This window comes from Panthera pardus, unplaced genomic scaffold, assembly GCF_024362965.1.
Source record: "Panthera pardus isolate Hobbes unplaced genomic scaffold, ASM2436296v1 HiC_scaffold_6, whole genome shotgun sequence".
In the NCBI taxonomy this organism is placed as follows: domain Eukaryota; kingdom Metazoa; phylum Chordata; class Mammalia; order Carnivora; family Felidae; genus Panthera; species Panthera pardus.
This window is the reverse complement of record NW_026526991.1, coordinates 109308899-109322856: the sequence shown is the minus strand read 5'-3', so window position 1 is coordinate 109322856 and position 13958 is coordinate 109308899. Positions and strand designations below refer to the sequence as shown.

The following is a 13958-nucleotide window of genomic DNA, read 5'->3' as shown; positions in this document are numbered from 1 at the left end:
CAGGCTGTAGGCTCTGAGCTGTCAGCACAGGGCCCAATGCGGGGCTTGAACTCATGAACCCTGAAATCATGACCTGAGCCAAAGTTGGATGCTTAACCAACTGAGCCACCCAGGACCCCCAAATTCTTTTTTTTAAATTTTATTTATTTATTTTGGAAGACAGAGAGCATAAGCAGGGGAGGGGGAGAAAGAGAGAGGGAGAGCGCGAGAGAGAGTGGGTGCGCATGTGAGAATCCCAAGAAGGCTCTACACAAGGGGCTTGAACTCATGAACCCTGAAATCATGACCTTAGCTGAAATCAAAAGGCGATGCTCAACCATCTCAGCCACCCAGGTGCTGTAGATGCAAAAATTCTTAATGAATCCCAAAACACATCCCTTTGCATGTATATTCATAGGGATATATAATTTTTCATGAATCAAATGATACATTCAGGTATGTAATCTGCTTTTCCCCCTCAACATTTCATGGTTCTCTAAAATAAGTGTAGATATATATATACATCTTTAGTTTTATGACTTCATAGATCCTACTGTATGTAGCAGAATTTACTTAACTAGTCATTGCTTCAAGGGCATTTAGGTTGCATCCAGTTTTTTCACAATTATAAATTAAATGGCAATAATTACCATATTTCACACAAATAACTTAACATCTATGAATGTTAATATTCTTTTCAAATATTTTTTAAATCAGTTCTACAGATTTGTGAGTGGAGAAAACTATTAACAAGAGTGGAAGTATTTTTATTTCCTGAGAAGGAAAACCTTTTTCTACTCTATTCACAATATTACCATGTGCACCTTTTAGAGTATGGGAGAGGGAACCTAAATCTTATTCCTCTCATCTGTTTAGCGCTTTAAAAAAATTTTTTTTTAACATTTATTTATTTTTGAGAGAGAGAGCAAGAGCGAGTGAGCAGGGAAGGGACAGAGAGAGAGAGAGAGGGAGACAGAATCTGAAGCAGGCTTCAGGCTCTGAGCTGTCAGCAGCACAGAGCCCAATATGGGGCTGGAACCCATGAGCCATGAGATCGTGACCTGAGTCAAAGTCAGCCACTTAACCAACTGAGCCACGCAGGTGCCCCCTGTTTAGCACTTTATATACAGAAGTGTCCCAAAGCAGAGTTGTGACCTATGCATTCTTGGAGCAGGTTAAAGTAGTGGAAGGTCTTAGGTCTGAGTCTTCTCTGCACTGATTTTACTGTTTTTCACCTGAGCCCCTCCCCCATCATTTGGTGCACCCCTCCTCCATCATGTTTTCCTCTGAGTACCCCAGGCCCATCACAGTGCCTCCTGGCTGAGCTCCACTCAGAGTGCGTCTTGTTCTCTCATGGCTTTTTCTCTAGTCCCTCTGAGTTTTGTGAGTGAAGATGTTGCCCTGTGTTCTACCTTTGGAGCCTTGAGAAGTGATCCATCTGGCTAATCAGATGTATTAACTGGTACTGTGCTAGTAGAGAACAGTAACATTTTCATGTGTGAATAACCCAAATAACACTTATCAAAGGCAAAATGAGACTAAAGCCTTATTGCCAAGGGAGGCCAATGGGGAATTTCAAGCATCCTGTTAGGCAGTTGATGGCATTATCACCAAGCAAAGGGGGGACTTTGCATCTTCAGGCCACACTATTGAGGGAGGTGCCAGCTTCTCTCCAGCCCAGTATCATAGCAAGTATTCAGAACTTATGAAATTGATCTCATTTTCAAACAGAAGACCCAATCGTTGGGGCTGATGCTAAAAGGTATAGATATGAAACGGGGCTAAAGGCAGAAGGTACAGATTTTCACTTCTTTCCTTGCATCACTCATTGTTTTTCTTGGTATTTACCATACAATGACTGTTCAACATTCATTAAAACTTAGCGTCACATATCCTGCCAAGGTAAAGTTCCCAAGAAATGCAACTAAGTAATAGAAAGAAGTTTCTATTAGGTTTGTAACAATCATGGCTCTTGAAGGTCTTGGGATAAGGTGACATTATGACGAAACATTGCAGGTTATTATCAGCTATAAGTTCACCTGCTGGACAGAAGGAAAATAAAAATAACAGGACACACTGAAGCAATTCAGAACTTGGAAAAACAACATGCTGAAGAATTGTCAGGACTGGATTTAGAACACAGCTCTCTAATTATATGCAGCCTCCCTTTGTTAGATGTATAAAACCACTGTGGTCCATCACAGGGAAACTAAGATTGACACAATTACTGCTTCCGGAGATTTACCTGACAGTACCTTGATGCCTGTTAGGTGTTTATTTTCATAATACTGGCGCGACAAAAAAATAAGACAAGTTCTGTTCTCTACTTCAGAGTTTACTTGGAGAGAGGTGGGGAAAATATAATAAATCCTGGGGTAAAGGTGTATATAAAATGTTGTCAGAGACAATGGAAACTCATCCAATTACAGATCATAGAATGGCCAGAAGTTCCTTTCTGAGCTTTGAGTTTCAGTAAGGAAACAATTGCAAAATGGCATAAACTCTCTAAAATGTTATATGGCAACACTTATCAAGAGATTTTAAGATGTTCCTATCTGGTCAAAATGACTCAGACTAATTCCTTTTATGGAAATAAGTAGATGCAAAAAAGATCAGTATATCAAAATGCACACCTCAGAACTGTTTATTATACTGAAAAGAAACAAATGGAATGTCCAATAATTGTGGAACGTTTAATGAGTTATGGCACATCTATATAGGATATATTTTGCTGTTGTGATAGTTTTTAAAAATTGTTAACTGGTTTGGGAAAGTACTTAAGACACTAAAAAAAATGGAGGCTACATGATCACATTATTATAAAAGAAAATATATGGGAAATGATCAAATGGCTGAAGGAAATCATGCTACCCTCAAAAAAGGGGAAAGTATTAACAAAATACTGAATGAGAGCTAATACGAAGGAAATGTCATTAATCTCTGACTTTAAATAGAGTAAATCCAGTGGTGTTTTCTGTGCCTTGCACATCATCTCAGCAATGTTCTCAAAGAGGCTCTTAAGCTTCTAAGCTCTTAGGTTTTTTTCTCATTTAGTTTAAAAAAAAAAAAAAGTCTGTTACAGGCCTGCTTATCTGCAACTGGGCATGTTTCCAAGTTCACATATATATATATTTCTAGAATGACGTGGGAAAACTGGAACCAGAATGACTGTTTAAAAGCCCTCCTGTAGAAGTTATAAGAAGTATTTTGAAATCAACAATCTTTCTTTTTCTTTTTTAAACAAGTATTACTTTTTCCTTTTAAACCGTTTTCAGTGGGAAGCTAAACTAGATAATGAATTCGTGATAGAGTGTAATTGCTGTTATTTTCTTTCAGATGCTATGAAAAGTGTAAGGATGTGTACCTCCTAATAGAAAGAATGAATAACATTTGTGAAGTGAATAACTGGCAAATTTAGACAGGGTTTCTCAACCTTGGCACTCCTGCCATTTTGGGCTGTACAGTGCTTATTGTGGGGGCTGTCCTGTGCACTATAGGATGTTTAGCAGCATCTCTGGCTCCTACCCACTGGATGTAGGAGCATTCCCTCCCCAGCGGTGACAAGAAAGGTCTCTAGACATGGGCAATCTGCCCTTTCACTGATTTGGACAAACTGGCAAAATTTGTCAACTGAATGAACATGGCTTTTGAGCATGTATGTATTCCATGCACGTACACACATGCATACACATATACGGCATATTACCTTTTTTCTTCTGGATTTGGGTGCTTTCAGGTTTAAAAAAACATGAAGCGTGGCAATCTAAGCTCTGAGATTCCATCTTCTCTTTTTGAAGTGGACAAGTTAATGAATGACACTCTCTAATGTGTTTCTTCCTAATACAGTCAGAACCAGGCTCTGAAAAGCATAACTTCATTTCATAAAGTTGTTTTCCTGGCTAATTAATTTGCAAGAAGGCATAAAAGGTAATAAACACTTTATTGCCTGTAGATCTCTATGGATCTCAAAAGCTTTACAACGCAAGAAATACTTCCTCAAATATTTCAACACACAATAAAAGGGAATTATCAGTAAAGACTTTCTACAATCATCACTAACACAACCCCCTTTCCCTGCCTCCAATTCAGTAGGTCCTTCCTTGCTGAGAATAAAGGATGGAGAGAAAGAAAAGTACCAGAAGACTGAGGGGGTTAAAAAAGGAGCGTGTTCAGGTTGCCTAACGTCTTATCAGGTAACAAATAGTCCTTGAGCACTTCCTACATGCCAGGCACATGGCAAAGTGCTGCAAAGAAGATTCAGGGAAGCAAACAAGGGTGTCTTTTAGGAGTTTAGAGTTTAGTAGGCAAGATGAAAGAAATTAATGCATAAAAACAACAACTAGAAAAGATGGATGGTTTTAGATAAAACCTATGTGAGTTTATGGTTTCCAGCATGTGGGACTGAGAAAAAACAGTGCTTGTGCTGGGCCTTGAAGGCTAAGAAGGATTAAAAACACGTGGAGCTGGGCAGCAGAGGAGGAAAGGTGTTCAGGTAATGAGGTCACACGAGTAAAGTGAGACCAGAATGACAGGCCCGTTAACTGTGAACAGTGCTGATGGGCTGGAGAAAGGTGGGCCTGAATGCCAGGCAGAGTGGAGTTTTTATTCTACAGCCAGTGACAGGCTATTGACAAACCTCAAGCAGGGAAGTGACAGGATTGCCCACTTCAGCAGGATCTACCCAGCTGCTCCTGGGGACACTAGGGCTGTCTGAATGTTGAATTATAGCTGTAGTGTTTAAAGTTCCCTCGAGATCATAAATGTGCGGTACAGGCAATAAGTTAACACAATTTATCAATTATCTTTATTTTACTTTTAAAATGCTGCTAGTTTTTGTCATGTTGGCAACAGGGTCTAACGTGAGGCCAGTTAACTAACATAAAGGTATGCAAAGTGCCTGGCTCATGGGAGAAATCCCCTCCAACATCCCCAATGCCAACCATCTTTGGTTGACTAGAAAGACTAGAAAGACTTCTTGCCTGTGTTTGGAAGAATATAAGGTAGCAGAAACCAACTTTCTAGCCTTTTTCCAAATAGTCAGTGGAGGAGTCATGAAGAGAGGTCCAGAAAAAACTTTTTGAACAGGAGAGAATTAATTTCCTGGGTCAGGTGGATCTTTAACATCTACCACAGTATGTCTGTAAGACACACATACAGCATAGTATGCTCAGTTCCAGTTCTGGGAATACTGAAAGAATGCTGTATTAAAATAATGCATCAGGCAGTTAATTCTTTCAATTTCCATGGGGACTAATCTGCCTTTTGGAGGAACAACTTCTTTTTGCTACAAAATCTTACCTTGGCTCGAGCCTGCCTACTGCATTTTCCCATTCCAAACTGCGTTCTACTATGGGCAGCCAAGTACACATGATGACTGCCCAGTTGTAGGTCAGAATCCCCATTTTCTGGGGGCCAATGAGTGAAAACTGCTGACACAGAGACATAAAACTCTATGAAAGGATAGTATCAGATCCTCACCAAATCAGGATCAGATTTGGCTGCACATTACTTGGGAATGCAAAATAACAGTGGCTTATACAACATAGTTTATTTCTTTCATGTAAAAGAAGCATACAGGGACAGATCTTAGTTCATGGCTTTCATCTTCAAGGTCAGTTGGTATTACAAAGCACAGGCTAGAATTTCAGCCACCGTGTCCACATTCTAAGAAACAAAAGAGGAAACACCACCAGAGAGCTTCTTGTAAGATTCACCTCACAGATCATTGGCCAAACTAGTCACATGGCCAGCTGTCATCTTTGAGGGGGGTATGCTGCTGGTCCTCACAAAATGGAGGATTCCATAACAAGGGAAGATGGGAGGACTGATCCTGAGTAGAGAAGTAACAGCCTCTCCCAGTCAGACCAACCCTGTGAGATGTTGGGATTTGCCTTATCCTAGTTCTCAAAGACTGCACATACCTTTACCATTTCTATTCCTGCTGAGCACAGAAGAATAAAGATTGAGTTTGGCAATGGCAAGAGAGAGATTAGACTTCTTAAGGCTGGTTAGCCTGGGGATAGGTGGTGAACTCTCAGTTGTGTGGTAGATAAATCAGTTTCCTTGTGGGCCTTCGCCCAGAAACCCAAAGACTCTGTCTATCCCCAGCTTCATTATTTGTTCCATAAACAAAGGTTTGACTCATGGATAGGAAATATGTGGCACAAGTGCTATCTCCTGCTCCTCCTCCTCCTTTCCTTAGGGCAGCATTCTTCCCTGTTGGGCTGGAAACAGGACCTTAGAATCCTTCTCAACATATTGTTCCTGGCAGTTACTCTAGTACAAAAGACTTGGCATTAGTGTTTAAATATACTAGCCATCGTTAATTTCTTGTGGGAATTTTCACTCTGACAGAATCTCTGGGTATAATTCTTTACTTCATAGGAATAAATCTCTTATAGTGGAATTTTACATGCATCCACAGGGGAGAAAATTACTTAATATATAGTCTTGGCATTCTTCAGATTTCACCACTAAGTGACCACAATCACTCACATAGATGGACATGTTCTACATCTGATCTTTTGATTTTTTTACCTTACTGGATGATGAATTTCTCAAGGGCAAGAACTATATTTTACCATTTTTGTATCCCCAAGGTGCCTGGCTCAGTACACTTCTGAGAAATATTTTATCAATAAATGAATCACCTACCTTGGTCAAGGTCAAGTGGCTATCAAAGCAAATACTTCCCCAATAGCTGGTTACATTGTAGACTACTTACCTTCAAGTACTAGGGAGAGGCCTTATCTACAGTGGAGGTCACTAGAAAATAAGAGGGTGACAGGAAGAGCGTTGGTGGTACCACAGACAAAGGGTCTTGGTTTGTCCATAATTGCCTCACAAATGTTGAGTAACTAACACAGAAACCTGGTTACCAAGTGATAAGGAAAGGGCAGATATACTGAGAAGGTTTTTTTCCCCCAAGACTCTACCCATTTTTCTTCTTTTGACCAAAGTCCAGGCCACTAACTTGGCTCAGTGTTTTCTGTATTCTAGGAGGTGATTCAGGGCATTGTGCAAGTGACTGATCCATATTTCATGGATAGAAGTGTGACTGAAAACCTGATTCAATTAAGGTAGCTTATTCTCAGTTTTTTATAAGTAGATTTTATAGATTAATACTAATACCAATCACGTTTTAAATACTGTGGTTCCATTGAAAATTTTGTTCAAAAAAAGCTACTACTCCTAAAAAAAAATTTAAGAGCACTGACTTAGCTGGTTCACCCAAGTTCCATATTTAACTCTTCACAATGACTACAATCTTAAATAGTCATCATAGCGAAAGCCGAAGGAAAGAAAAATGCCCAAATGATTGTTTTTGCTTAAAGAGCAGGGTGTGGGTTATGAGTAGATGCAGGTTGATATTTTCTCAAAACTGACTGAGTTGAGGACAGGGGTTTTGGCTTGCAGTGCTCATCTTTTCTCTCTCCCTCTGGCCCAATCCTGGGCTAGATTTACCCTACTGAGGAAGTGTCCTTGCATTTAGATTCCCACGTGGCACAATGTCAAAGATGCTGTGGCTAACTGCACATGTTATTTCTGCATACGCTTCTCTTGCTTCTCTTCAACTTTCTTGTGTGTCTACTTTGGTCAGAAGGGTGGTGCCCACAGAAATAAGGCTCCCCTCTCTTCTTCAAGTCTAGAGCTAGTCCTAAGCAGTCACTGCCAGCTTCCTTCAAAAAGAATAGAAAAGGAAAGAAGCAACACTAGAATCTCTTTTTCACTCCAAAGCTTTGCAGATTTCTTCTCTCATTATTCTAACCTGCTTCTCTCCTCCCTTCCTGCTCAGTGATACCTACTGGTGGGGGCAGGAGGTGTTGGGGTGGATACAACTGAGAGGGGACCTTATAGACTTCACAGTAAGAACCAAGGTTCAAATCTGATTACACCTTTTCTCAGTAGTCTGATCTTGGGTTTAATTATCAGAAAGTGTCTTGATTTGTAAAATGTGGGAAACAGCATAGGCTGAGGATGTAAAAAAAAACAGTACAGAGCATGGCTTCTAACAGATGTTCAATAAATGACACATTTCATTATCATCTTGGTATCACCTTGCTTCTGCAACCTCTTCTAAAGTCTCATTGTGTGTCAAAGAGGAGGTAGCTCTCTGTGGAGGAGGTATGTTTGTGTTGAGGTATGTGTGTGTTGGGAGGGGCAGAGGGCGTGGCACTCAGGTAAATCACTGGTGAGGATTTAGCACTAGGTCTGGGCCTGTTGTTGACCAAAAGTCACACTTCTGAATAAGCCCAACAGGTGCACTCCTAAAGGGAACATAGCAGGAATGTCAAAGAGGGGATGGGGAAGGTGGGGAACCAAAAAACCTCTGCTGACCAGTGGCTGTCCATCCTTTGGCCAAAAATCTGTGGCTATCTCTACCCCTAGTCCTGTCTTCCCTCACCTCCAGAGGCTCTTTTCAGTTAACACTCCCGAATGACCTGCCAGCACAGTAAGCTTGCAGATGGCACTCTGTCTCTCCTATTAACCCTTTCAAGCCATATCATTAATATAAATACTAAAAATTCTGCAATTAAATGAAAAGTATTTAATATGCATGAGTGGATATGCCATACACATATGGTTCAGTATTTGGGTGCTTATAATGTCCAAATTATAAAACAGCAATCAGAGCAGACAATATGGTAACCCCTGTCCCAATTTTCATCCATCTTACCCACACACTGTGGCCTTGAAAATGTGAATATACGCATTCACGGACTTGCAGTTATGTCCCAAACTTTCCTGGGAAGCAAGACGGTCAGAACTGCTTTAATAAAGAGCATTATTGTGTCTTGTTGCTCTTTACCCACCTTTTCAGGGCTGCAGTTCATTGGAACTTCTTCCCTTTACAGTTCCTTTCTCATCCTGTCAACATCAGCACTTTGATGCCATTTATTTTCCAAGGACATCTGCTACTGATCCCAACAAATGGCATTAATCCAGTTCAGAGCATTAACTGGATAACACGTTGCTGATGCTACATAAGTGTTAGTTCCCTTACTCTTTTCCTTCCCTTTTAGTACTTGCAACTGTCACTAACTAGTACTGAGACGTGGAGCAAATCAAGGCACTTAATCTTTCGCGACTTCAGTTCCCTTATATATAAAATTAAGAAGGTTGTGCCAGATTTTTCTGTGCTCAAAACCATTTTTTCCCTGAGTCTCCTCGTGCCTTCTTCATTGACTACTTGGAAAAAGAGTGGGGAGCTTATTTCTGCCACCTTATGCTCTTGAGGCAAGAAGGTCTTTCTGGGGTGTCGGGAGGGAATGGAGCCCTCGATTTCCTGAACGTCTGCTGTGAGCCAAGCACTCTAACATGCCTCAGGTCAAACTGGTCGCGGCAGGACACAACCCGACAGCATTCAAAAGTAAAGAAAGATAAGTGGTGTTATCTGTCTCTACTTCACATTAACTTCCTAGAAACTCAAAGCACTCTGCAGCTAATTCAACATTAATGTAACCCAGGGGGCCCCAAGAATTATTTCACCGCTTAATACAAGGCCACTAAGTCCTGGCAAACATCAACAAGTGAGAAGTCCCAAATCAACATCCAGTTTCCTTTTTAATGCTTAAGAGAAGAAAAAGAAAGAAAGAAAGAAAGAAAGAAAGAAAGAAAGAAAGAAAGAGCGAGCTTTCCCCCCGCCCCCTGCCGGGTGTGAGCCACGCAGGCTCCATCACCCCAGGGCGGCGGCCGCGACCCCAGGCCTCCTCCACCCCGTGCCCCCCGCCCTCCCCTCCGGCTCCTGGTCTGCGCCCCCGCTCGCTCCGGCCCCTTTGCGGACTACCGGGACCCGGCCGGGCCCAGGGAGGCGCAGGCCCGCCACACACACCTCTCGTCCCAGCGTTAGGCCCGAGGGAGGTGGAGGACGCGGAGACCGGGAGGGTAAGGACACCGAGGCGCTAAGCTTCCAACGGCGTGGACTGCGGCTCCTCACGCCTGCCTGCGTGAGGCGCGGCCCCAGGTCCCGACCCCACATTCGCGCGCGGCCGCGCCGGCACGGGACCTCCCTCTTCGGCCGCCGATCTGCTTCCAGGGCAGAGGGAAGAGGCGGCGACGGGGCGGGGCGGGGGCTGCGGCGGGGGAGGGCGCCCGAGCATCCTCGCGGGCAGCACCGCGCCTCGCTGCGCGGGGCTTGAGGGCCGTGCCCACGTCCGCCCGCCAGCTCTTCCGCCCCGCGCGGACACGCGTCTCCCCCGCTTGAACCGGAACCTCTTGCGGAGGCCAGCGCCGCCGCCGGGGACCCGGGGGCCGACCGGGAAGCGCAGGGGGGAGGCGGCCTGCGCGGCGCCGCCCGCCATGGCCGCGGCGGGGTGAGCTAGGCTCGGCGGCCGCAGTCGCGCGGACCCGAGCGCTCCTCCGCCGCAGACAGGCCCGCCGGGCCAGGGCGGGCGCGCGCGAAGGCCGAGGGAGAGCCTGGGGAGCCGGGGCCGCCGCCCGCTCGTCGCCGCCGCCGCCACCGCCCATGGCGAGGCCCCGCCGCCGCCGCCGCTGCTGCTGACCCGGGGGCCGGCCGCGGCTTCCGCCCCCTCCCGCGGCGGCGGGCGGGCGGGCCTCCCCTTCACGCCCCCGCCGCCCGCGCCCCGCGCCCGGGGACGGGGAGGAAGGCGAGAGCAGCAGGAGTCGGGGGGCCACCGAAGATGGGGAACACTACCTCGTGCTGCGTGTCGTCCAGCCCCAAGCTCCGGAGGAATGCCCACTCCCGACTGGAGTCCTATCGGCCCGACACGGACCTGAGCCGCGAGGACACGGGCTGCAACCTGCAGCACATAAGCGACCGGGAGAACATCGACGGTGAGTGCGGGCGAGTCCGGGTGGCGGGGCGGGGACCTCGCTGAGCCCCCTTCTGACGTCCCCGCACCCCGCCTGCATCCGCGGTGCTCTGCCTGCACAACCGGGCGTCTGTATGGCCGAGGCTGCTTTTGCTTTCTCAGCCTGCTTCTGTAACCAGGGCAGGACGATGTCTTCGTCTCCGTAACCCGGGAGCTCGGGGTCCTCCAGACCCCGAGGGGCCCTCTCGGATGTACCCCCGAGTGAGCGGCGGGGAAACTTTGCCAGCGGGCGGCTCGGGAGTACCGTGGGGGCAGAGGGGCGCAGGTCGCGAGGTGACAGGAGCTGGCCCTTGTCCAGACTTGAGCGGCCAGTTCTGGGGCGGGGGCGGCCCGAGAGCCTGCGTTCCAGGCACTGTCTGAACGTAGCTACAAGCCAAGTTGTGCACGATCAGAGCTCGTTTGTCCTTTAAAAGGCGAAGGGAATGGATGATCCTTGGTGTAAATGAGGAGGGAGTGAATCCCATTTTGGAATCAGTCTCTACCTAGAGTTAGTTAACAGGGTTGGCATGTATCAGCTTTCCCCGGAAACTTATAAATTGACCCCAATTGGCAGTTCCCTATGTCAGTTAAAAACTTAAAAAAAAAAAAAAAAAAAAAAAAAAAAAAAGGTGTTTTTTTTTTTTTTGGGGGGGGCGTGTAGGATTGGATAGCTTCACACGAATAATTAAAAAAACACAAAAAACAAAACTAGATTATTATTAGAATGGTTTGGAGACAGCTTTGGGTTGTCACCCAGTTTTTCCTTGGGGTGGAATTACAGTCCTATAGATTTCTGATTGAGCTGAGTGGCGTTTGGTTTGGACTAGTGTTTGTAAAGGAAGTTAAAGGATTCATCACTGTACCTAGTAATGTTTATGTATTTTATTGGTCTCAGTATATTTGTTAATACTAAGTTATCCTTAAGCTGCGTGGCTTAATATCTATGGATAGGTAGTTTATGCATTATGCTTGAAACACAGTTTACATAATTTTCGACTTAAAAAATGTGAAATTGGTAACATATTCTTATGACAATTTGATTATTTCTTTTTTTTTAAACCCCCAAATCTCACAGTTGATGTAGTTGAACAAAGATGAAAAATTTTTTTGTTGAAATGAATTGACACAACTCTGTCACAAGTCATTCTTGACAGCTTTGGGATGTAGAATTTCCTCTAGCGTGGAAAGCCAAATTTAAACTGCTAAAGGAAAGAATTTTCTTACTGTTTAGCCTCTTTTAATTTCTTCTAAATAGTAATGTCATCTCTACTGGACAGCAGTTTTATTAAATGAATACCATATATTAAAGGGACTAATATAACATCTGGTTTATAGTAGACATTTAGTAAAGTAGGGTTCCATATGGTATTTGTAGTGTAGTTATATTAGATTTCCATTATCTTAACCTATTATTTAGATGTCTTTGCCCTGTAGTTCTACTTTAATTTTATGCATTTAAAGGCATCTAGTAGAATATTAAGGTCTGGTCTGTCTTGATCACTGGTATGATCTAAGCAGCTGAAAGAAATGTCATTTCTAGTGTATAGTAAAGATTTAGTAAGTATTGTATTTTAAAGGAGTGAATGAATGAATGAGTTTATTATAGAAAGCTATTACCCAGTCTTATACAATGCTGACAGGCAAAAACATTTGGAAATAATTTCTCCGTGTTGTGCACTATTACTGAGAAGAGGCTTTATGTTTTAGATAATGAATTAAAAAATAGAGATGAAAGAAAGATTCATACTTCTTAAAGGCAAGCTATATATTATTGACTATAATAAGGAAATGGAGAAAAATAGTAATTATAACCATTTATTTGGCACTAAGTATTGGAAGGATTTTGCCAAAGGAAAATAGAATAGTATTGTGTGTTCTTTCATTTGAAAGAAAACTAGGTTTTGGTCATCAAGTCATTTTTGAGAAAACATATGGAAGATTATCACCTCTTGTTTTGGAAGTTCAGGATAGTGTAAGAGACTCTGGGGCAGTTTAAGAAGATTTCTAATCTAGCTTAGTAGTTTCTTCCCATCCCAGAATTCACCCCAGATGATGCTAGTTTAAATCCAGATATACTAATTCACTATTTAAACAATACTCTCTTTGTCTCTCCCGTTCAATAAGTAATACTTATAGGATTTACCTATCCATAGTTCTCAATGTTGGTTTCAATTACACCAGAGATCTAGGCGTGGGCGTTGGCATTAATATGTTTAAAGCTCTCCAGGTAATTCTAAGATGCAGGTAGGATTGAGAATCCCAGGCTGGATAAGTCTTGAAAGTGTTACCTGTTGTTCGGTGGCATTTTCCATAGATATTCATTCAGTATCAGAAGCTGGGAAAAGAGAACAGATTTAAGTTAAGTAGCATATAGAAATAGATACAGATTTTAAGTTCTGAATTATATTGCTAGATGATTAGTGAACACTCTAAAACCACAGCTGAAACATTCTTGATTCTGGTATGTAACAAAAGCTGAAGTGTTTAGATACCATCTTTATATCCCTTAAGACATCTCAGACAACTAGACTTGAAAAGTTCAGAGAAGTTCATGGGGCTTCTGTGATAGGTCAGCTTCTTAAAATCACAGAGACATGAGGTATGAATCCATGTTTTCCTTGCCTAAAACACACAATGGGTAATATTTGTCCTGTACTGTTTTAGTGACTGAGTTAGGGCAGTTAGGCTTCTATGACACCTACCAGCAACTTGCCCTGTACTCAGTACCTTAGTGTTAGATTATTCATATTTTTGGAATAATACATATTAGACTCATCATCTCTGTAGATATTATTTCTCATAAAATTATTCTGAGACTGAGAAATAACAGAAGACTTAATGACAGTGACAGTAATAATTGCACTCCTTATATATTGTGTACTCTGTGTCAGATGCTGCTCTAACTGCTTGATATCTATTCATTCTTTTAGTACTCACAATAACCCTGTGGATAGTATTAACTTTAAGACAAAAGAATGAGGCAGAGAGAGGAGAAATGACTTGCCCAAAGTCATACAGCCAGTACATGACACATGGAAACTTCCCATTGTTGCTTGGATAGCCTGGGGCAGGTTGTCCGTCTTTGCAGTCATAGCCACAGTTTCTCAGAGGAAATATCATCTATCTGCAATAGAGTGCCCTTCTCTAATTAGATTATTTCTGTGGGAG

The 13958-nt window shown here is 43.2% G+C and overlaps 2 protein-coding genes across 5 annotated transcripts in view; one reads left to right on the top strand and one right to left on the bottom strand.

Annotated features, from left to right (window-relative positions):
• Positions 1-10446, bottom strand: part of LOC109276297 (translation initiation factor IF-2-like) — a 107004-nt gene extending 96558 nt beyond the window's left edge. Inside the window, exons 1-4 of the mRNA XM_053895358.1 lie at positions 10333-10446; positions 9812-10297; positions 7571-7658; positions 6704-6744 (exon numbers count right to left, since the gene is read on the bottom strand). Coding sequence (XP_053751333.1) covers positions 6713-6744; positions 7571-7658; positions 9812-10297; positions 10333-10446 — 720 coding nt within the window. The 3' untranslated portion in view covers positions 6704-6712. The remainder of the gene's footprint in view (positions 1-6703; positions 6745-7570; positions 7659-9811; positions 10298-10332) is intronic.
• Positions 1-13958, top strand: part of CCNY (cyclin Y) — a 315204-nt gene that overhangs the window by 72809 nt on the left and 228437 nt on the right. The window contains exon 1 of one of the 4 annotated variants that reach the window (XM_053895291.1): positions 10310-10773. The exons of the other annotated variants lie outside the window; for them this stretch is intronic. Within the exon in view, the coding sequence (XP_053751266.1) occupies positions 10620-10773 (154 nt within the window). The 5' untranslated portion in view covers positions 10310-10619. Of the gene's footprint in view, positions 1-10309; positions 10774-13958 lie in introns of those variants that run through there. 4 annotated transcript variants of the gene reach the window in all.